Below are 22,859 nucleotides of genomic sequence, written 5' to 3'. Positions count from 1 at the left end.
AAAACATTATTGTCATCTATAGTTACCATGTTGTACATCAGATCCTCAGAACTTATTCATCTTATAATCAAAGTTTGTACTCTTTGACCAATATTTCCCCATTTCTCCCACCCAATACCTCCTGGCAGTCACCATTCTACTCTCTGCTTCTATGAGTTTGACTTTTTTTAGATTCCATATATAAGTGAGATCATACAGTATTTGTCTTTCTGTGTCTGGCATATTTCACTTAGCATAATGTCCTCCAGGTTCATCCACATTGTCACAAATGGCAGAATTTCCTCCTTTTTATGGCTGAATTATATTCCATTGTGTATATATACCACATTTGTTTATCCCTTCATTTGTCAACAGACACTTAGGTTGTTTCCTAATCTTGCTTATTGTGAATAATGCTGCAGTGAACATGGGAGTGCAGACATCTCTTCAAAATACTGATTTATTTCCTTTGGATATATACCAAGGGTGGGAGTCATGGATCATATAGTAGTTCTACTTTTAATTTTTGAGGAACCTCCATACTGTTTTCCATAGTGGCTGTACTAATTTACGTTCCCACAAACAAAGTGCTAGGGTTCCCTTTTCTCTGCATTTTTACCAACACTTGTTATTTCTTGTCTTTTTGATAATAGCTATCCTAATATGTGTGAGGTGATGTCTCATTGTGGTTTTGATTTGCATTTCCCTGATGATTAGTGATGTTGAGCACCTTTTCCTACATCTGTTGGTCATTTATATGTCTTCTTTGGAAAAATGTTTATTCAGGTCCTTTGCCCATTTTTTAATCAGGTTATTTGGTTTTTGCTATTGAGCTATAGGAGTTTCTTACATATTTTGGAGATTAAACCATTATCAGATATATCAGGTTTACAAATATTTTCTCTCATTCCATAGGTTGCCTTTTCATTTTGTTGATAGTTTCTTTTGCTATGCAGAAGTTTTAGTTTGATATAGTCCCACTTGTTGATTTTTGCTTTTGTCACCTTTACTTTTGGTGTCAAATCCAAAAAGTCATTGCCAAGACCAACGTCGAGGAGCTTACCACCTATGTTTTGTCCTAGGAGTTTTATGGTTTCAGGTTTTATGTTCAAGTCTTTAATCCATTTTATGGTAATTTTTGTGTATAGTATAAGATAGTGGTCCAGTTTCATTATTTTGCATATGGTTGTCCAGTTTTCTCAGCACCATTTATCGAAGAGGCTATCCTTTCCACATTGTGTATTTTTGGCACCTTTGTCAAAGATTAGTTGACTGTACATGTGTGGGTTTATTTCTTGGTTCCCTATTCTGTTCCACTGTCTATGTGTCTGTTTTTGTGCCAGTAACTATTTTGATTACTATAGCTTTGTAATATCATTTAAAATCAGGAAGTGTGATGTCTACAGCTTTGTCCTTTTTCTAGATTGGTTATTTGATCATTTGGGTTCTTTTGTGGTTCCATACAAATTTTAGGAGTTTTTTCTATTTCTGTGAAAAATGCCATTGGAATTTTGATAGAGATTGCATTGAATCTGTAGATGGCTTTGAGTAAAATGAATATTTTAACAATATTAACTCTTTCAGTCTGTGAAGATTGGACATCTTTCCATTTATTTGCATCTTCTTTCATTGATATCTTATAGTTTTTAGTGTACAGATCTTTCGTCTCCTTGTTTAAATTTATTCCTAAATATTTTATTCTTTTTGATGCTATTGTAAATGGGATTGATTTTTATATGTTGATTTTGTATCCTGCAACTTTACTGAATTCATTTATTAGTTCTAAGAGTTTTTTGGTAGAGTCTTTAGGGTTTTCTATGTATAAGATCATGTCATCTGCAAACCAAGACAATTTAACTTCTTTCTTTCCGACTTAGATGTCTTTTTTTTTTTCTTTTTCTTGCTTAATTGCTCTGGTTAGAACTTCCAGTACTGGGAAGTGTTGAGAGTGGGCACCCCATCCTTGTTCCTGATCTTGGAGGAAAGGTTTTCAGCTCTTCACTATTGAGTACAATATTAGTTGTGGGCTTGTCATATATGGCCTTTATTATGTTGAGGTATGTTCCCTCTATACTCAATTTGTTGAGAGTTTTTATCATGAAAGGATGCTGAATTTTGTCAGATGCTTTTTCTATACCTATTGAGATGATCATATGACTTTTATCCTTCATTCTGTTATTGTGGTGTATCATATTGATTGATTTATGGATGGTGAACCACCTTGAATCCCAGGGATAAATCCCACTTGATCATGGTGCAGAATCCTTTTAATGTATTGTTGAATTCAGTTTGCTAGTATTTTGTTGAGTATTTTTGCATCTCTGTTTATCAGGGATATTGGCCTGTAATTTTCTTTTCTTGTAGTGTCCTTATCTGGCTCTAGTATGAAGGTAATGTTGGCCTTGTAAAACGAGTTTGGAAGTGTTCCCTCTCTTCAATTTTTTGGAAAGGTGTAAGAAGGATTGGCATTAACTCTTTAAATGTTTGGTAGAATTTACCTGTGAAGCCCCTGGTCCTCGGCTTTTTTTAGTTGGAGGTTGTTAATTATTGCTTCAATCTCTTTATTCATTATTGGTCTGTTGAGAAATTCTATTTCTTCATGATCCAGTCTTTGTAGATTGTATGGTTCTGGAAATTTATACATTTTTTTCCTACATTATCCACTTTGTTGCCATGTAATTTTTCATAGTAGTCTTTTATGACCCTTTGTATTTCTGTGATATTGTTGTAATGTCTCCTTTTTCATTTATAATTTTATTTATTTGTGTCCTCTCTGTTTTTTTCTTGGTGAGTCTAGCTAAAGGTTTGTCAGTTTTGTTTATCTTTTCAAAAAACCAACTCTTGGTTTTGTTGATCTTTTCTATTGTCTCTCTAGTATCTATTTCATTTATTTCTGCTCTAATCTTTATTATTTTCTTCCCCCTGCTAACTTTGGGCTTCGTTTGTTCTTTTTCTAGTTCCTTGAGATGTAAAGTTAGGTTGTTTATTTGAGATCTTTCTTTTCTCTTAATGTAGGCACTTATCACTATAAACTTCCTTCTTAGAACTGCTTTGCTTCATACCATCAGTTTTGGTATGTTGTGCTTCCCTTTTCATTTGTCTGAAGACACTTTTTGATTTCTATTTTGATATCTTCTTTGACCCATCAGTTGTTCAAAAGTGTGTTGTTCAATTTCCATATATTTATGATTTTTCCAATTTTCTTCCTATTATTTATTTCTAGTTTCATACCATTGTGGTTGGAAAGCATACTTGATATGATTTCAGTCTTCTTAAATTTGTTAAGACTTGTTTTGTGGCCTAACATATGATCTATTCTGTAGAATGTTTATGTGCACTTGAGAAGAATGTGTATTCTACTAGTGTTGGATGGAATGTTATATATGTGTTTCTTAGGTCCTTTTGATCATTTTTGTTGTTTGTTTTTTTGTTGTTGAGTTTAAGTTCTCTGTATATTCTGGATATTAATCTCTTATCAGATATATGATTTACAAATATTTTCTCCCATTCTGTGGGTTACCTTTTTACTCTATTGATAGTGTCTTTTGGTGCACGAAAGTTTTTAATTTCCATGAGGTCCAATTTTTCTATTTTTCCTATTGTTGCTTGTGCCTTTGGTTTCATATCCATGAAAATATCCATTGTCAAATCCAACATCATGAAGCTTTTGCCATATGTTTTATTCTAAAGGTTTGATAGTTTTAGCTCTTATATTCAGGTCTCTGATCCATTTTGAGTTAATTGTTATATATGGTGTTAGGTCAGGGATAATGCCTTCTTCTTTTTAAAAACAAACAAACAAACATTCTTTTCTTTTCTTATTCCAGAAGAAGCACATATTCATTGTAGAAAAATAAGAAAATAGAAGGACCTAGACATAATCTCTCATCATTCTTTGGTGCATATAGTTCCAAATATATCTGTATACATTTAAACGTAAAACTTAATGATTAGAAATATGTTGCTTACATAATAAAATACTATGGGCAACTTTCATGTCATTAGAAATTCTTAAATATGTATATTAATCACTATTTAATACTCTATTGTTTAGAATTTATATTACTTAACAAATCTTCTGTTGTCAGTCATTTGAGTTACTTTAAAGTTTCGCTATTTAAAAAATGCTAATATAAACATCATCGTGGTTAAATACTTGCATACATACTTATATTATTTTCCTAGGATAAATTCCTAGAAATAGAATTTCTAAGCCCAGGACTGTGCCTGTACTAAGAGTATGATACTTGCTGGCATGTTGCCCTTCGGAAAAGGACCAGGGTGAATGCTCACCATGTCCTTACTAATCCTGGGAATTAAAACCTTAAGTGACCTGTATCAATTTGATGGATGGAAACTTTTTTTTATTGTTGATGTTTTTATTTGTATTTTTGGTAATTAAGCATTTTATGCTTATGAGTTATTTATAGCAGAAAAGGAAAACAAAGCCCTCTTTTGTCAGGTATGTTGTAAGTGTTTTCCAAAATGTATCATTTACTTTTTAATTTTATTTGTGGCATTTATAAAAATGTTCCATTTTTGGTAGTCAGAGCTATCAACAATTATTCATTTTCTAACTTTGCTGTCTTCTGTAGAAAGTCTTCCCTATTTTAGTACATGTTAATATTCATCTTTTTTTCCTCGAACCTTTGTATTATTATTTTAATAGTTGATCTAACTGAAATTTATTTTGATTTATGGTGTTCGAGGGGTATGTAATTATTTTTTATTCTTTTTCTTTTTTTTTTTTTTGCCAAATGTTGTCCCAACACCATAGGAGATCAAACAAATACTTTCATCATTGATCTGTATATACTATATTCATATTGGGCCTGTTCCTAGACTTTTATATTTATTCCACTGATTTGCCTATTTGGCTCCATTACCACACTTTTTAATCACTATAGTTATACAATGTTCCACACTCTAGTAGAGAAAAATCTGTCCTCCACCCATTCTTTTCTTTTCTTTCTACTTTTTAAAAAGTGAATATTCTTACTTATGTTTTTCATCCAGTTTTACTTCAGAATTATTTCCCAGGTTCCCATTCCCCTAAAACTCCCACTGGGATCCTGTTGGAATTGTGTTAAGTTTAGAGATTATTTGCATGTATTTGCAATGTTGAGTTTTCTCATCAAAGAACATGATGTGCCTTTCCATTTATCCAAATCTCTTTTGTGTTGTTTGGTAAGGTTCTGTTTTTTTCCTTCTTATAGATTAGTTTCAGCTTACTCATTTCTAGTTTCAGATACTAATTATTATTTTACCTCTCCACCCTTCTTTGCATTCTTACAACAAATCCCACTTGGTTCCATGTTAATCTTTAATTTCCTTCTGGATTATATTTTATGATATTATATTCAGGATTTTTGTAGCTGTATTATGAGATATATCTATAGGTTTTTCTGGGCTGTCTTTGATAGATTTTGCTTTCAGAGTTAGCTAGTTTCAGAAAAAGAATTCAGCAGCTTTCCATTTTCTTCTCTATAAGAGTTTAAAGAGCATTATCTGCTGATAGTAGACTTCTTAAAATTCACTACTAAAACATCTGGGCCTGGCATTTTAGGGGGCGGTTTTGTGGCAACTTTCCCCCCACTTATTTCTTGGTTACTAGTTTTTTCAAATGTTTTATATATTCTTGAATCAATTCTTTTAATCTTGTTTTCCTAGGGGAATTTCCTAAAAATTTTCCTATTTCCTAAAAATTTTAAGATTTAGCATAAAGCTATACATATAATTCTTTTTATTTTTATTTATTTATTTATTTTTGATGAGGCAGATTGGCCCTGAGCTAACATCCATTGCCAATCACTCTCTTTTTGCTGAGGAAGATTAGCTCTGAGCTAACATCAGTGCCCATCTTCCTCTAATTTGTATGTGGGATGCCGCCACAGAATGGCTTTGAAGAGCAGTGCATCCGTCTGCACCTGATATTTGAACCCGTGAAACCTGGGCCGCCGAAGCGGAGAGTGCAAACATAACCGCTATGCCACAGGGCTGGCTGCCCATATAATTCTTTTATAATATTAAAATTTCTTTATCCATAACCTCCTTTCTCATTTCAAATGTTACATTTTCTCTCTTTTCTTTATTGGACTAATCAGATATTTTTATATCCATTGATCTTTTTAATGTATCAGCTTTTGAATTTATTAATTACATGTAATTTATAAAGTTTCTAATTCATTGAAAAATTCATTCATTCTTTCTGCCTACATTGCTTGTTGTTGTTTTCCTAGCTTCTTGGATTAAGTATTTAGTTTAGTTATTTTTATTCCCTTATTTAATTTCAAAAGCATTTCAGGCTATACATTTTCCTCTGAGAATGATTTAGGATGCTTCTCATATTTTTATATGTAGTATTCCCATGTCACTAATTTTTAATGTTCTATAGTTGTAGTTTTGATCTCCTCCTTGACTCAGAAGTTATTTAGAATAGCCAAGCACGGGTTCTTACATGGTAAATTGAACTTATCATAATTCTTTTTTTCTCTCTACCCACATGTTCAGGGACGAGCGATGGTAGTTTGGGGAGTAGGAGGAGTGATGAGAGATTGTCCACACACATTCCTGCCCACGCAAACACTGTCTCTCATCATATACTTCCCTGTCAGCACTAATACTAGCTCCCAATGGCAGCAGTAAGGAGGTTTCATATGAAAAAGAAAATAGCTCCTTACCACATCATGGTTGGGGTCCTCAGTTGCACAGCACTTGGATTGTTGTATAGTGAGTGTGTGTGTTAAGTAAATGCTTTGGAGAGGAAAAATAAGAAACGAAAAACAGGGGCCGGCCCCGTGGCATAGCTGTTAAGTGCACGCGCTCCGCTGCTGGCGGCCCAGGTTCGGATCCTGGGTGCACACCGACGCACCGCTTGTCAGGCCATGCTGTGGCGGAGTCCCACATAAAGTGGAGGAGATGGGCACGGATGTTAGCTCAGGGCCAGTCTTCCTCAGCAAAAAGAGGAGGATTGGCATGGATGTTAGCTCAAGGCTGATCTTCCTCACAAAATAAATAAATAAATAAATAAATAAATAAATAAATAAATAACAAATATTACTAGAAGCAGACACAAAAATCACCAAAAATATCCTGTTCTCATATCCTGACCATAAGGCTAAGGGATCCCATTGTGTATATTGGAAAACAAATCATAAAAGAGAAAAATACAGTTAATTGTTAAAGTTATTTATACAAGTCAAACTATATTTTAAAAGGAGCAGGGAAGTTCACTGTCTACAATTATGGTAAAATATTTTGTGCAGGGCTTGGTTTTGCAATACAAGTGCTTCCTGAGTGGTCTGTTTTGACTTTGGTTTGTTAGTTTATCTTAGGCCTTTCCTAGGATAGGTTACCCACATCAGTGGAGCTCTCTTCCCCTGGGAACTCTCTGGGAAGTTTTACTGCTGCTCTGCAATTCCTGCATCAATTTTTTCCCAAGTCCGTCCACTCAGTTTTTCAAGTCACCACACAGTCTGGGCAATTTGAAAATTCTCTTGGGTCCATGAACTCCCCTTGCTGTCTCTATGTTGCAATCTTTGTCAAAGAAATAGGTTTGCTTAGCACTGACTAGTTGAAAAAACCAAAACAACCCAAAGGCTAGCAGGTTTCTGTTACTCCTGTAGCATTTGGGTGCTACACTAGAAAGACAGAGATCGTCAAAGGATGATGGAGCAAGATGTTTTAATAGGAGGTTATATGTTTTTCTTATTTTACTAATTAGCGCTAATAGCAATAAGAATTGGGATCAAGGAACTACTCAATTCAAGCGGCTTCCAGAAAGCCCTAGTGGAAATATGACATACATCGTGACAATCCTAGAACTCTGCCTGAAAAGTTTCTTAAGTCAAGATAGTAGGTATTTTCTCTAAACCACATAAATGCTCGGGAAGACATTTGTCATACAGTGCTAAGAACCTGGGTTCTGATGTCACACAGCTCTCGGTTTGAAATCTGCCCCCTACTAGCTGTGTGACATCCTGCAAGTCACACAATGCCAGTGCTACTATTACTAATAACAATGAGACGATCTAATGTGTACTGAGTGCTTATTATACGCCAGGCAGAGTTTTATACTTAGTGCTTTTTAGTGTTTTATATTAACTGTCTCATTTAATCCTCATGTAAACCTTGTGAGGGAGGTACTATTATCATCATTTTATAAATGAGTAAAAGGAAGAACTTAATTCTTCAAGTGCACACAATTAGCATAGGATCTGAGGCAGGAACCCAGTTATTTTGTCTCCACATTCCATGCTTTTAGCCACACTCAGCTGCCCTTCTGAGCCTCAGTCTCCTTCTCTGCAAGAACACTAGTAACTCTCTTGTAGGGTTGGCACGAGGAGCAGAGATCATGGAGTAAAGCACAGTGCAGTGAGTGCTTCTAAACCAGTAATTGTTTATCACTGCCGGTGGTGTTGCAACGAACAGTGATCGGAACATTAGTCAATTTCTAACGGGAAGGACTCACACAACCTTCCTTCTTTGCACACATAGCTCTGTGAACAGAGCCAAGCTCTACTCACTTAGGAAAAGCTGGTAGAATTACTAGTTTCAACAGGGCCAATGAGCAGGGTCACCAATGTCTCAGGCACCCGATAGTGGCCATTTGGGTGACTGCCTGAAGGTATACACTCTCCAGTAACATGCTCCTTTTGATAAGATAGATAGTTTTCTCCTTTGGAGCCATGGGATGATAGCCATGAATCTGAGTCAAAAGTCCACACACGGTGTAATCTGTGTCTTTTGCTTCTTCCCACAAAGAGAAGATTTTTCCTGCTTGCCGCTCTAGCTGGCATTGTGGGATTTTGCTGAGGCAACTTTATGAAGTTATTGGACCCTATAGCATCATATAAATTTTTAAAGATTTGCAAAATCAGGAATCTCAATGCAAAATGGCCACATCCAGAGCAGCAGTCTGGCTCAACGTCCTCGCTTTAATGGCAGTCCTTTCTTAAACGCTAACAACTGGCAGAGAGCAGCGTTCCAAAGCATCAGTCGCTACTTAATTATGCGCTGAAAGGCTGGATGTGTAAACGTTAAAGATATGCATTTTTGCTACTGAAATGCTTTTAGACCAGACATACAAGACGCAACAGCTGCCATCCAAAGCCTCCTTTCACCAAGAGATGCTTGTCTGGAAAAGCCGGACTGGCCAGACAGCTTCTCATCCTCAGAGAAGCCTGCTGGCTGTCGCGCAGTGCTCTCTCACCCATAGCACATGGGCAGGCAGGGATGCACGGTGCCACAGCTGCAGCCCCTTCTGCTCGCTGCCCTACAGCATGATGGCTCAAACCCGTGGGTCATGTGACAAGTACTTGGCTAGTATGATACACAATTATTTAAATGCCTCCCAGGCTAAAATTTCCATTTCTAAAGCAATGTGTCTCAACATGTGGACCTAAGTTGACCTGCGTCAGAATCACTTGGGCTTGTTAGAAATGCAGATTCCCATGCGTCTGTCTACTTACTGTGTTATTGTTGGTCTCTGTTGTTAGTGTGTAAGCCCTGAAGAGTAGAAACTGGCCTGTTTACCCTGGCACCCCACACCCCTAATAGTGTTCGGCTTATAGTAACTGCCCAATAAATATTCGTGGAATGAATTAATTCCTGACCTCCTGAATCAAATCCCTAAGAGCAGGGCCAAGGAATCTGCATTTCAAAGATGTACACAGGTAATTTTTATGCACACTAAATTTTAAGAACCATTGTTGTAAATTAATTCAGCCTATTCTAAGATAAATGGAAAGATGAAAAGTTTTGTCTCCAGAGGCCCCCATACTAGCTGTCTGGCCAGTCATTATGGTAAAGTGAACATGTTACTGTCATCCTTGGGTTGAACTTTTGCCTTCTAGTCACATACTTCCAACAAATGTTGACCTGCCACCTGCAGTGGGCCAGGCTTTGGGTTCCTAAGTGGACAAAACAAATATGGGCTTGGAGGGCAGAGTGCCTAGGAAAGACTGGACCTGCCCTGTCCAGAGCCACAGCCACCACTTTCCACTCTGCAAGGAGCGAACACTTGGTCATGATTATTTAACAAGCCTGACCCTTGCTACTGCCCCAAAACTCTCTGATATGGAAATAGAACAGACTACATGTTCATTACCGCTATCCTGGCAGGCTTGAATGACACCGCCGATCCATGAAAGCCAGATATTACCTTAAAGGATTTATTTTATCTTAAAAGAAGCCAGCCTTTCCAAATAGGTTTCCCATATGTTTGGGCCCTTCCAGTTTGTTCTGGAAGCTTGGCATTTTATTCCAGACTTTGACTGGCATTTGACCTTGGGCAATCACTTCACCTCCCTCGGCCTGTTTCCTCATTTGAAAAATGAGACGATTAGTCTAGAAACAGGTCTTGAGCCCCTTCCAATTCTAATGTACCCTAATCTGTGACTTCTTGGTGACACCTTACTGCCTTATGCTTAACAAAACATCCAGACATGATTAGATGAGCAAACAGAGACTGTCAAGCTAATCTACCCTAAACTCTCCAAGACAGGGGTGGTTCGTTGTGGTAGACTAGGTAAAATTTTGGATTTGCAAACAACTTCTGGGCATCTCTCTCAATTTCCATGTTTACCTACAAAAATGCTATGGCAATTTTAATGTGCTTAAAACTTTATGTAGAAGATAAATATAATACCCAAATTTCCTCTGAAAGCTGAACACTTTGTTTATATCAGGGCTGGAGCAAGGTGTTTTAGCAGAGCCTGATCTAGGAGAGGTTGACAGTCACTGGTTTGAGGAATGCCCCCAGGCCAAGCTGTGAAGTGTAGGGAGAAACACCGGGAGTGAGACGCCCTCCAGAACTCCTTTCCCAATCCCACAGCCCCGCCTTTCCATTCCCTCTGTCCCTCCCTCGAAGGCCTCCTCTCACAGAAGGTCCCAGAGGTGGGCTGCTCTGAATTGAAGTCATACCCTCTGCACCAAATGTACATTTAATGCCTTTTGCTCCGTTCCAACTTGACCAATCACTGGTCACCTGTCCATTACTGTCGCTCAGGTAATTGCACTTTAACTGCCTTCCTTTGGAAAACAGCTTCACATAAATCAGTGGTGCTCAACGCTTTCGGGCCTCATGTCTGCTTTATATTGCTACTATTTTGTAACACTCCCTTGATTAGCCTGAAATGAAAACTGTAGAAAATATAACTTACCTACTCACTATGTAATGCCCAAATTATTTTTATAAAATGGAGAAATGTTAGAAAAGTAATTTACAATAAAATAACATATTTCAATATGCAAAAGCTCAGGCAGGACAACACTGGAAGATGTAATAAAGTAGCCCAGTGCTCGCTCTGTATCTAGAATCACAGGGAGAGCCGCAAATGAACTATTGAGCTATAGTGACTAAGACCGAAACCCCATTCACTGCTCCCTAACTGCCAGTAGCATCCCCCAACCATTTATTGTGACAACCTCCTCCCCATAATTAATTTTTCTAAATTGCCTTTTTAAAAATCTAGATCAGTGACCCTGATGTGAAAAGTTTAGCCGGTTTAGCAACCTCAAGAGAGCTATTTTGGTTTAAAGAATGTTTAAGGGCCTCCAGTGCCACACAACTACTCTGTCTGTTCTTTGCCTGGTTTTCTCCCAAAGTCTTGGGATAGGAATGTCATGGTGCATAATAATCTCAACAGTAAAATCTCACATGTATGGAATGCTTCCCATACGCCGAGCACTTTTAAAATAATTTTGCAGTTATTAACTCATTTAGTCCTCATAACTTCATAAGTAATATTATTATCATTATGTTCCAGGAATAATAACAATAGGCACAGGGAAATTAAGTAACTTGACTAAGGTCACACATCTAGTCACATCTAGCTTCTTGTAGAAATCAACTCCTTTGATTATTATGATAGTGGAGTTTTATAGTAAACAAAACACTATCTGCGTTTTTATTTTAGGAAAGAAACGTTTTGGGGAGGAAAGGATGTTTCTTTCTCCAGTGTCTGTCTCTCTAACTGTTTGAAATTTGAGCCCATGAATTTCTGGCCCGCCTGATGCTTTGAGCACTTGGAATGTAATTAGGCAGCTTTGACTTTTCATTCAAATGTTTCAGAATGGATTTTCTCTTCTGGGCATTTCATCTATATGTGAAATTGCAGGTCCATTCAGTAGAAGATTTAGAACACAAATCTTTTTCTGCACTCTCCTTTCATTGCCAAATGTCTTGCTCCATAGCAGGCTTGTTTCAGCTGAATTAAGAGGACGACCTAAAAAGCAGACCGTGTGCAGAGTGGAGGGACACGTGGCTGTTCTAACAGCACCGTGTGGTGGGGAGTCTCCTAAACATGTCAGAAATTACAGTCATGCATCCTTCAGGGAGGAAATGCATATCTTTCTGGAAACAGCCAAGGAGTTGTTTTAACCGATCATTATTATCCATGGTTGGACTTTTACTCTCATGTGGCTGCTTGTAAAGATAACAAAGTAAATTATTCAAAGTAAACCTGTAATATATTTATTTTTCCTTTCAGGGGGAAAATGATCCCATCTGATCTAGAAAGAAGGATCCTTGAAGCCAAACAAAAAGTAAGTTTTCGGAGGGAACTTCATCCAGCCCATAACAAGCTGAGGGTATATATTTGTATTTCCAGCCACTGGAGGACACACTTTGGTTTTATTTTAAAAAGAAGACCCAAGCCTCAACCTCCCAGCTTTAATAAGAATATGAAATTTTGCATCCAGTCATTATTTCTCTGATTTGTAGGCTCTGCTTTGGAAAGATCCAAGTTGCTGAATAGATAATATACACAGTGATGTCGTAAGAGTTTCCAAAGCACTTATCCCCCTATGTGCTGAGGGTTGGCATTAAACACACCCACACTGGAAAGATCATTTTCACGAGTGGAAAATATCAGCATGCTAATGCAGCATGTGAGTTATCATTGTGTGCTTATTTGAAAGGGGCCAATTTTTCCTGCCTAGACCCATACGGATATGATTGGCTCTCCAAGTGTCTTATTTTTCAGGAGGCAATTTAGAACTCTTTTTAGAAGTAGCAAGTTCTGAAGATATGCTAAAGATTCCCACAAAGCTCTAGAAGGTCATTTACATCCCTGGACAGTTCGCAAGTGAGAGAGCTGTTTTTAGAACTCTCTTAGTGTAACTTTTACTAGATACAATCTACAGTTCCTAGTTCAGCAACATAACACATACATTTTATTATTACGAAGTCAGAAATAATTATTTCTTTACATACACTTCTTTTTTTCCTACAAAGTGGTAGCAGGAGGTTCCCCTTGTTCTTGTACTAAAACTACTTCTAGTAACAAACCACAAGACTAAACCTTTGCTGCCACCTAAAGACTGATTCTGTAACATCACGTTACATCACGTGATGGAGTAACTACGTTCATCCTGTTTAAGGCACTTTTCAGCCTTCCTTCAGCAGCCGCCTGCTATTTCAATTTTCATTTAGTCAGGGCCAGACAGACTGAGGACCACTTAGACGGATAAAAGCAGTGGCTTATTGCTAAGCCCCACTTGAACTCTCTCCTCTAAGACTCCAAATAATTATCTGAGAATTTTCCAAATAAGAATCATAGGCTGGTCGGAGTTCCCTGTCTTCTCGCCTGCTCACTCTAGGGGATTTATTCAGTTCAGAGGCCCTGTTATGAAAAAGGAAAACTAGAAAGGCGAGCAAAGGAGGAAAAAAGGCCAGAAACTCTACCTGGAATGTATAAATGGCTTGTGGGCACCACAAAGCTTACTCACCTCTGGGTCCAGTGTAGCCTCTTCCAAGAACCAGGATGTCTGTTTTCGTAAGGCAACCAGCAGGTCCAACAGAATGGCCTGGAGAACTCGGGTCTCAGAGAACGAACATCCCTCCTACAATCCTTCTGATGGTTCCAAAAATGCAGATGTGTATGATAGGGGGAGAATTTCCACTGTTTTTATCAACTTTTTAAAAGAATCCTTGAACCCCTGTTTTACATTATTTGGGGCTTTCTCGTTTGCACAGGGATTTGTTCCCTTTCTTGTGAGTGCCACGGCTGGGACCACTGTGTACGGAGCGTTTGATCCCCTCTTAGCTGTTGCTGACATTTGCAAAAAGTATAAGATCTGGATGCATGTGGATGTAAGTATCCTGTAGGGTCTCCACTAAAATGTCCTTTCTCATTTTTCACCTGGAGCTCATGGAATGAAATTTGTTTTTTCTTTTTTTTTACTTTAAGAGCTTATTTTCAGAATGGTGATATTTAAGCTTTTAAAGATTACAGAGACAAAGCAGGACAGAGCTCACACAGGACACAACATTGGCTGGAAGCAGTCTGAGGCTGATGATGCCTTAATGTTCCCAACAGGATAATATTCTTATTTCTATGACCAGTATCCAAGCTGAGCACTTAGTTCTCAATTCACTGGGCCACAGCATTCACAGAGGAATACAGCCAACGTACATACAGTCACACATGCAGAGCTTACTTCCCCATAGAATGATCAAAAGGGTAAAAAGCGGTTGCATTTATACAGGAAACTGAAAGGATAGAAAACTCAACTCAAGTATTCATATCTTTGGAGAGAGAAGCAGTCTTGACAACTTCCTAGGAAATATAGACCACCAAATTTCCAATTTCTTAGCTTGGTCAGCTAAGAAGATAAATTATATTTGAGATGTTTTGACTCCAGGCCTAGTCACACTAAAAAATAATGGAGATGTGCCCACTTAAACATTTTCAAATGACAAAATGTCAATTTTTAGAAGGACCAATTGACGGGATTGAAGCTTAGACCAGTATTACTCAAAGTGTGGTTCAAAGTTCAGCTGCCCTCTGCAAACTGTTAATGATCCATGATGAGATACGGAGTTGAGGCCAAATCGTCACTAAGCACAATGTTTGGTTCAGCTGCATTTTCATCATTGTAAGACTTTCTTGATGAAGGAAGCCATAAGTTGATTTACATTCTGGGGCAAGATCCTTATATTGCTGAGTAGCACTGGCTTAGATCATTTTGGCTTTATAATAAGTATTCAGACCATATTAATTCCCGTTTCTTTAGGGGCAGAAAACTTCCACAGGCTAAGCTAGGTAAATTTCCGTTATCCCAGAGTTCTCCTGCATGGCAATTACCAACTTCTTGTCCTTCCCTGATTCACAATGTGAGTTGTTCATTAGGCTCCCGGAGACCCCTTCATTTTACACGTGAAGACACTAGGAAGATGTTGAAAAACTCAAGTACCATCAGTAACCTGGGTCTCAGAACTGGAGAGCCTATTAAACCTTGTTCGCTGATTCAGGAAGCGGATTACCCTGAGAACTTTAAAAATAAGAATATCTGTGTGTCCTGAGCCAGCAAATTGCTGTGGTCTCTATTCCAGGCTTTCTACTTAAATTAGAGCTGGAAGATCTTTTAACCAATTGTATTAGCCTTCTTTGAAATATACCAAGTTTACCACTTATTATTTTAATGTTTATACATTCTATAATTAAATTTAAAAAATCTTAAAGTATTACACATTTGGAAAATTGGATAATTTTTTAAAGTATAAAACATCTGAAATTACAACAAAGGAAAAAAAAGCAATTATACTCTAGAAGTTTTTTTTTCTGTAAAATCATCCCAGGATTTTTTTTTTTTTTTTTTTTTGAGAAAGATCAGCCCTGAGCTAACATCCATGCCAATCCTCCTCTTTTTGCTGAGGAAGACTGGCTCTGAGCTAACATCTATTGCCAATCCTCCTTTTTTCCCCCAAAGTCCCAGTACATAGTTGTATGTCATAGTTGCACATCCTTCTAGTTGCTGTATGTGGGACGCCGCCTCAGCATGGCCAGAGAAGCGGTGCATTGGTGCGCGCCCAGGATCTGAACCCGGGCCACCAGTAGGGGACCGCATGCACTTAACCACTAAGCCATGGGGCCGGCCCCCCAGTATTATTTTTAACAATAAACAATGTTAACATTTTCCAATGAATATCCATCTTGACATCCTTTTTTTTTTTGCTGAGGAAGATTCGCCTGAGCTAACATCCATTGCCAATCTTCTTCTTTTTGCTTGAGGAAAATTCACCCTGAGCTAACATCTGTGCCAGTCTTCCTCTATTTTGTATGTGGGTTGCTGCCACAGCATGGCCGCCAGTGAGTGGCGTAGGTCCACATTCAGGAACCGAACCCAGGCCACTGAAGCCAAGCGTGCTGAACTTAACCACTAGGCCACGGGGCTGGCCCCGATTGACATCCTATTTTTAAAGGAGATTACCAAACCAATTTAAATCTTCAAACTTGCTTACAAATTTTAAAGGGACATGTTTTAATTGCTCAACTAATTGACTGGTATGGGTCTTTCCTGCTTGTTTTTGTTTGGACAAAGAAATTATCTTATCCAAAATTACCCATCAGTGAAATAGAATTGTGAAGCTGCTCCCTCCTCTAGAATCATCCAGACGTGTCAAAAGAGTTTTCCTCACAACTTGGAAGCTGTTTAAAGGGTCCCCAGCTCATCTCAACTCTACACTGTGGAGCCATAGGGTTTCTTGTTCTGAGATCAGGAGCTTCACTAGGTCTCAGAGTGGTGGTGATGGATTGGGGGAAGATTTTCTCCTTCTCGTGCAGACTGAGGAAATGTGCCCCCAGTTTGACTCCTTATACCCACATATATGTGGGATGGAGCCTGAGACCCTAGAATAGCCCCCTAATTTAAACTTTGACAGTCCAGTGCTAGAAGAAGGTGGCCAACCCCCTAAGTCACTTGGGGTCAAGGAGACTCTCACTGTTCTGAAAGACACCAGACTATAGAAATCTAAGTGATGAAAAACCACTACCTTCTTCTTTGTATGATCTTCCTTTTTCAGGCAGCTTGGGGCGGGGGATTACTGATGTCTCGGAAACACAAGTGGAAACTGAGCGGCGTGGAGAGGTACACACATTTTTCTTGTTAACAAAGTAAAGCGTGAAAGTTAAATGTGAAACGGAAATTGCACCCAATTTCCAAGAGCTGTTGGTATACAGGTGAGACCACTCTGTGCAGCAATTGTGTACCTGGCCTTGTGTGTTCATATATGCATGAATATTATGTGTGAACAACAAAAAGAAATCAAATCCCATATCAAGGGACCCAAGTCGAATGTCTCTCAAACACAGAGATTCCTAACTGGGGTCCATGGTTCACCAGAAGACTCAGGAATGACGTTCCTGAGATCTCTGAACCAACTATCAAAATTGTTTAAAACTGCAGGCAGTCCACAGTTTTCTAGGGAGATCTATAGCTTTTATGTTCCATAAAAGAGTAATATCCACTGCTTTAAAAAAAACCAATAAATAATTTTGCAAAGCAAATAAACACCTTGCAGTTTATCAGAGTTGAAAGTTTGGGTGTGGGATTTAATACGGCCAGTTTACTTAAAGCAAGACATACTTGTGATAATATCATGGCAGGGCAGGGTTTCATACCCATAATAATTTTCTCCTGACATAGCTCTGATGGATGCTGCAAAGCACCTTTTATTCAGAGACTAAGCAGTAGACCGTTGAGACAGGCTGCAAAATGCAAAGGAGGTAATGTTTGATTAGCATAAAGCATATTCCAGTCCAAAGAAGAAAGCAAAAAATTACAGAATGCAAAATCAGCCTCAGGCTTTGGTTCTGGACCACGTGCAAAAGGAGCTAGAATTCCCAGTTCTCCCATCACAACGTGGCAGGTCAACTACAGTTATGAGCTCTGACACTCCAGGCCACTGAGAAAGCCTGAATTCATCCGAGGCTGCCAAATGCCTACCATGCCCTGCCAAGTAGCCAGATGCTGCCCAGGAAAAGTTTCCCACTGGCTCTGCCCCTAGACAGCTTGGCACGATTTCTGTTCCAGGACGAGCAGAGAGGCCAATGGAGCTTAAAAGCATCTGTCAGCACCGGGCATGCAGGGCAGCCAGGCCAGAATGAATGCACAGGGTGTGCTTGGTGATGCAAATGCAGAGAACCCATGGGTGTAGAAAGAGGGGACGGAGTTACTGAGGCAGAGTGGGGGCACCCTGCCTAGTTAGTGGAAAGAGGGCTGAGAAGAGTGGGGAGAGACCAGCTAAGGCCCATGTCGGCAGGGTCGCTGTCCCTGAGTCTGCTGCCCAGGCTCTGACGGCAGGGACCCATTTAGGTGTGAGGGCATGAGGACAGGCACGTCCCCTTCTCAGAGTGAGCAGTCTAGGCCTCCGCTTCTGGTCCTGTGGGGCTCCTCCCAGGCTGAATTCCTTTTTGCCATAAAGATCTGTATGAAACCAGAAGCTTAAGGAGGAGGCCATGAACTAAACAGGGAGAGACAATGAAAAAAAGAGAACAATCTAGAAGGTACCTGATCAGATGATCAGAACAAGAATTAAATTCACATGCTTTCGGGAGAGGTGGCCTGCACGCAGTACCTTCTCTTCTTTGAGTTCCTTTCTGATCAGCACAGAAAGTGAGCTTCTGTTATTGTGTCTTTCATGTCACCTGTGACTCCAGGTACTGAAAGCCATGGAACCACCTCCACCAATGATCACTTGAAAACTCCCTAAATTACCTACCCTGCGCCGTGGAAAAATAAACACCCACACGCTACTGTACTGAAGACTATTATTTGAGGGCAAAGCTTAGTATGTTCATCACAGAACATACAGTCCTCTCTAATTACTGCAATTTTTGAAACCATATTGCCACTAAATCTACTAAATGGAACAGCCAGTTGTGAAGTCCTAAAAATGAGGGACTGCTGGTGTTCTGCCTTGAGCCCCTCATTTACCTGAGAGCATCCATCCTGCTGACTTATTAGCAAAAGGCACACTTTCTTTGGTGAATTAGAGGGTCCGTGGAAACCCCTGGGCATAATGTGCGTGGGCACCAGTTTGGGAAAGAAATTTGCGTCACACGGGGGTATTACATATTCCCAAGCTTTAGGACTCACTCTAAAGTGGAGAAATTCCGTGGTGGATTCTTGTCCCCAGATCCAGAGATTCCCAGTGGTCACAGGGACCCCAGAGTGCCATCCTCAAACAAAATGGCAGAAGCACCCAGAGCCCTGCCTGGCATGCCCTTTGAGAACCAACCAGATTCTCAGAAGGCAACTTTCTTCCTTGCTAACACTGTCGAAGTGTCTAGAGATGGTGTAGCTGAAAGGGCAGGCCAAGAGCCCTGATGCTCCAAAGTATGTTTCTGTGCGTTGTAAACCAACTCTTCTTCAGTCCCCCATCACAGCAGGCTGCTGCTTCCCTGCAATAGCCCATTGCCATCGTCCATTCTCAAGGCTTTCTGGCCCAGCTGAGGAGCCCAGTGCAGCTTCTGCTGCGTTAGCAATTCTTGCCCTCACTCCCGCCCTGAGAGGCAGGGGCTCAGAACTTCAGCTCACTGGTTACTGAACCTCTGTCACAGGCCAGCCACAGCAGTAGGCACGGTGAGGGCGCAAAGATGAATATGACAGGAAGCCTCTCTTGGAGGGGTTTAGACTCGAGCCAGGAAGGCTGACCATCAACAGTGGATTAAATTCAAGGAAGAGGAAGTAAAGTCTCAAGAGACAAACAAGCGAGCTGACTGGAGGGCACAGAGGAGTGATTCCTCCTAAACAGGTTATTGAAGGAAGCCTTCACCCCGGGGGTGGGCGTTGGAGCTTCATCAGGCAGAAAAGGAGGAAGGGCCGTAAGGTGAAGACCAGGGACGCAGGTTTGAAAGGGACCTTGGAGAAAGTTTAGATCACTTTGGTCAGAGAATGAGATGGATTCATGGCAGGAAGCTGGCGGAGTGTCCGGAAGTCCTGCCCAGTAAGGCTGAGCGGAGGGCCTGCCCACAGAGCCAAGCCAGAATCGACGTGAGTCTGGGAGCTGAGAAGCACTGCCGGGCGAGCCTGTTACACGTGGAGAGGATTGTATTTCTCATGCTGAGAAAAAAAGATGGAAAGCCCCTGCTGTGGTAGCCGTGGTGGGGTTTTGAGGAGAGGAGTGATATTATCTCACCTTTATTTTGGGAGATAACCCTGGATTCCAGAGGAGATGGAAGCCAGGAACTAGAAGCTACTGGGCGAGTGTCCGGGTGTGGGAGGTCGTGGAGCAGAGAGAAGCTGAGGGTGTGAACAGAGCGGCAAGGAGGGAAAGGAGTGGACGAACCCGAGAGGTGGGGATGGAGAACTGCAGGGGGCGACATCAGGAGAGAGAAGAAGAGAAGGAAACCAAAACAACAGCGAGGTTCGGGAGCTGGATGCACTGGAGGAAAACGGTGCAAGGAACTGAGGCACAGAACAGAGGAGAAGGAATAGCTCTGGAAGGATGAGGACGGGGCGAGTTAACGGGTTCATCTGGGGTCTGCTGAGTCTGAGGTGCAAAGGAGGGCATGAGGATGTCTTAAAACAGCCCTGGGGATTCAGTGCTCTCTAACTTATGGGGAAAAAAATCACAGCAGCCACGTGACCAAATCCCACAGCAAAACACTTGGAAATGAACCTGATGCTGTTTTTCATAAATTACCAACATTTCTCAAATAAACTAAGGCCACACCATTGAATCACTCTGTGCTGCTTTTCGCCGTCTGTATGAGGCAGCCCCTCTGAGAGAGAGGCAGGACAGAGAATTCAGTGATGGGTAGTTGGGGCCTTGGCAGCCTCCACTCTAAAAACACAATTTGGCCACAGCGTAGAAATAAACACCTCCAGTCAGAGAAATAGAGAACAGCTGTTTTCTTCTCCATGAGGTGTTGTTACTGATAAAGCTGTTTCCTCCTATCAGGCATAGAGCTATAGAATATTATAGAGTGTATAAAATGGCGGTGCATATGTGCCCAATGTCACAAAGCTCATAAATGATAGAGTTAAAACGAATAGAAAGAGCCAACCTTATTTAATGCTTACTGTGAGTCAGACTCAGTTATAAGCACTTTACCCAAAGTATTTACTATTATTCTCCTTTTACAGACCAGGAAATCTAGGCACAGAGAGGTTAAGTAACTTGCTCAAGGTCACACAGCTAGGGAGTGATAGGACCTGGATGCAAAGGCAGACTGTCTGGCTCCCAAGCTCCCCCCTTAACCACTATTACCTACTGCTTAGTGCCCAGGTTTCTGGACTCCAGGGTCATTCTACAAAGCAAGGAGACATTTTCTTGGAAGGAGCATTTCAATATCACAATTCTACGATTATTCATGAAGTCATGAAGCGGTCATTTGGTCCTCTTTCCAGGGGTAGTAGCCATCTGGCCATGAACTGCCTTTGTTTCTTTCCTCAATTCCAATCCTAACATATCTGACTGACAATGTCAGACCAAAGCAGGACCAGAAGATGAGTTGGCCTATTCACTGGTTCAGACGAGATCCCCAGGCCAGTAAGTGCCCTCTGACTGGCCGGCTGATGCCCGCCATTCATCAAATAGATGAATGGGATCTTTCCCAGCTTCTCATTCTTCCCAAGGCTCTCGCATCTTGAGTGCTGGGCACACAGTGAGCCCAAGTCTGTAGTTCAGCCAGAGGAGGGGCAGCAATCCACAGCACCCTCGAGGCAGCTGCCACGGATCGTTCTACTGCTTTGCCTTCTCTTGTGCGTCTGTTTATACCAAAGTCACCTTCACGATTCTCATCCTCAAGGATCCCTCAGTCGCTCAGAAGACATGAGCAGGTGAGCAAGACTCACCTTGCCTGATAAGCATGTGAAGTGAGCAGGGGAACTCAGAGGGGGCAGTGATTTCCCAGGGAATTGGAGGCGGAGGGGTCGGAGCAGTACAACAGGAGTGAGGGAGAGAAGTTGAAGACGAAGGCAGCTGCAGAGAAAATACTTGATCTGGGCCTTAAAGAGTACGTAGGATGTAACCAAGTGAAGCAAAGGGAGATGACATTCCAGGAAAAGGAAATAGCATTCAGAGACCCAGGGGCACAAGAATAGAATTTTCTGAGAACAAAAAATAATCTGGTATGATGAAGATGGGTACGGGAAAGTGAAAAGACACGAGACCGGACACCTGACTGGGGCTCACTCATGTGGGCATCAGGAGACACACTATACCGTTTGAAGTTTAGGCTGGAGGCTAAAGGAAGTTGTCAACAATTTGAAGAGAGGAGAGGGCCATAAACAGAGCTAGAAGATAACTATGGTACTGGGTGGAGGGGAAATGGAAACCAAGAGTCAGTTAAGACACTGTATCCAGATTAAAATAATAATATTTATTATTGTGAATAATGCTGTGATGAACATATGGTTCATAGAATTATTGATTTCATATTCTTTGGATAAATACTCAGTAGTGGGATAGCTGAATCATATGATAGTTCTATTTTTAAATTTTTTTTTTCTTGGTGAGGAAGATCAGCCCTGAGCTAACATCCATTGCCAATCTTCCTCTTTTTTTTTTGTGAGGAAGATTAGCCCTGAGATAACACCTGTTGCCAATCTTCCTCTTTTTGCTGAGGAAGATTGGCCCTGGGCTAACATCTGTGCCCATCTTCCTCTACTTTATATGTGGGATGCCTGCCACAGCATGGCTTGGTAAGTGGTGTGTAGGTCCACGCCCAGGATCTGAACCCACTAACCCCAGGCCACCAAAGGAGAGTGCGTGAACTTAACCACTACGCCACCAGGCCAGCCCCTATTTTTAATTTTTTGAGAAATCTCCATACTATTTTCCATAGTGGCTACACCAGTTTGCATTCTCACCAGCAGTGTATGAGGGTTCCGTTTTCTCCACATCCTCTCCAACACTTGTTATTTCTTGTCTTGTTAATTTAGCCATTCTGACGGGTGTGAAGTGATATCTCATTGTAGTTTTGATTTGCATTTCCCTAATAATTAGTGATGTTGAACATCTTTTCATGTGCCTGTTGGCCATCTGTATATCTTCTTTGGAAAAATGTCTGCGTATCCTCTGCCCATTTTTTGATTGGGTGTTCATTTTTTTGTTGTTGAGTCCTATGAGTTCTATATATATTTTGGAA

The 22,859-nt window shown here is 40.4% G+C and overlaps 1 protein-coding gene across 1 annotated transcript in view; it reads left to right on the top strand.

The window, feature by feature from the left end:
• GAD2 (glutamate decarboxylase 2) overlaps window positions 1-22,859 on the top strand; it is a 72,424-nt gene that overhangs the window by 32,252 nt on the left and 17,313 nt on the right. The window contains exons 9-11 of the mRNA XM_004425287.3: window positions 12,471-12,525; window positions 13,958-14,074; window positions 16,787-16,851. Of these exons, the coding sequence (XP_004425344.1) occupies window positions 12,471-12,525; window positions 13,958-14,074; window positions 16,787-16,851 (237 nt within the window). The remainder of the gene's footprint in view (window positions 1-12,470; window positions 12,526-13,957; window positions 14,075-16,786; window positions 16,852-22,859) is intronic.

Source organism: Ceratotherium simum, chromosome 32 (assembly GCF_057802395.1).
Source record: "Ceratotherium simum simum isolate JZ-2026a chromosome 32, ASM5780239v1, whole genome shotgun sequence".
Classification (NCBI taxonomy): Eukaryota; Metazoa; Chordata; class Mammalia; order Perissodactyla; family Rhinocerotidae; genus Ceratotherium; species Ceratotherium simum.
Note: the sequence above shows the minus strand (reverse complement) of the source record. Positions and strands in the feature narration are given on the sequence as shown.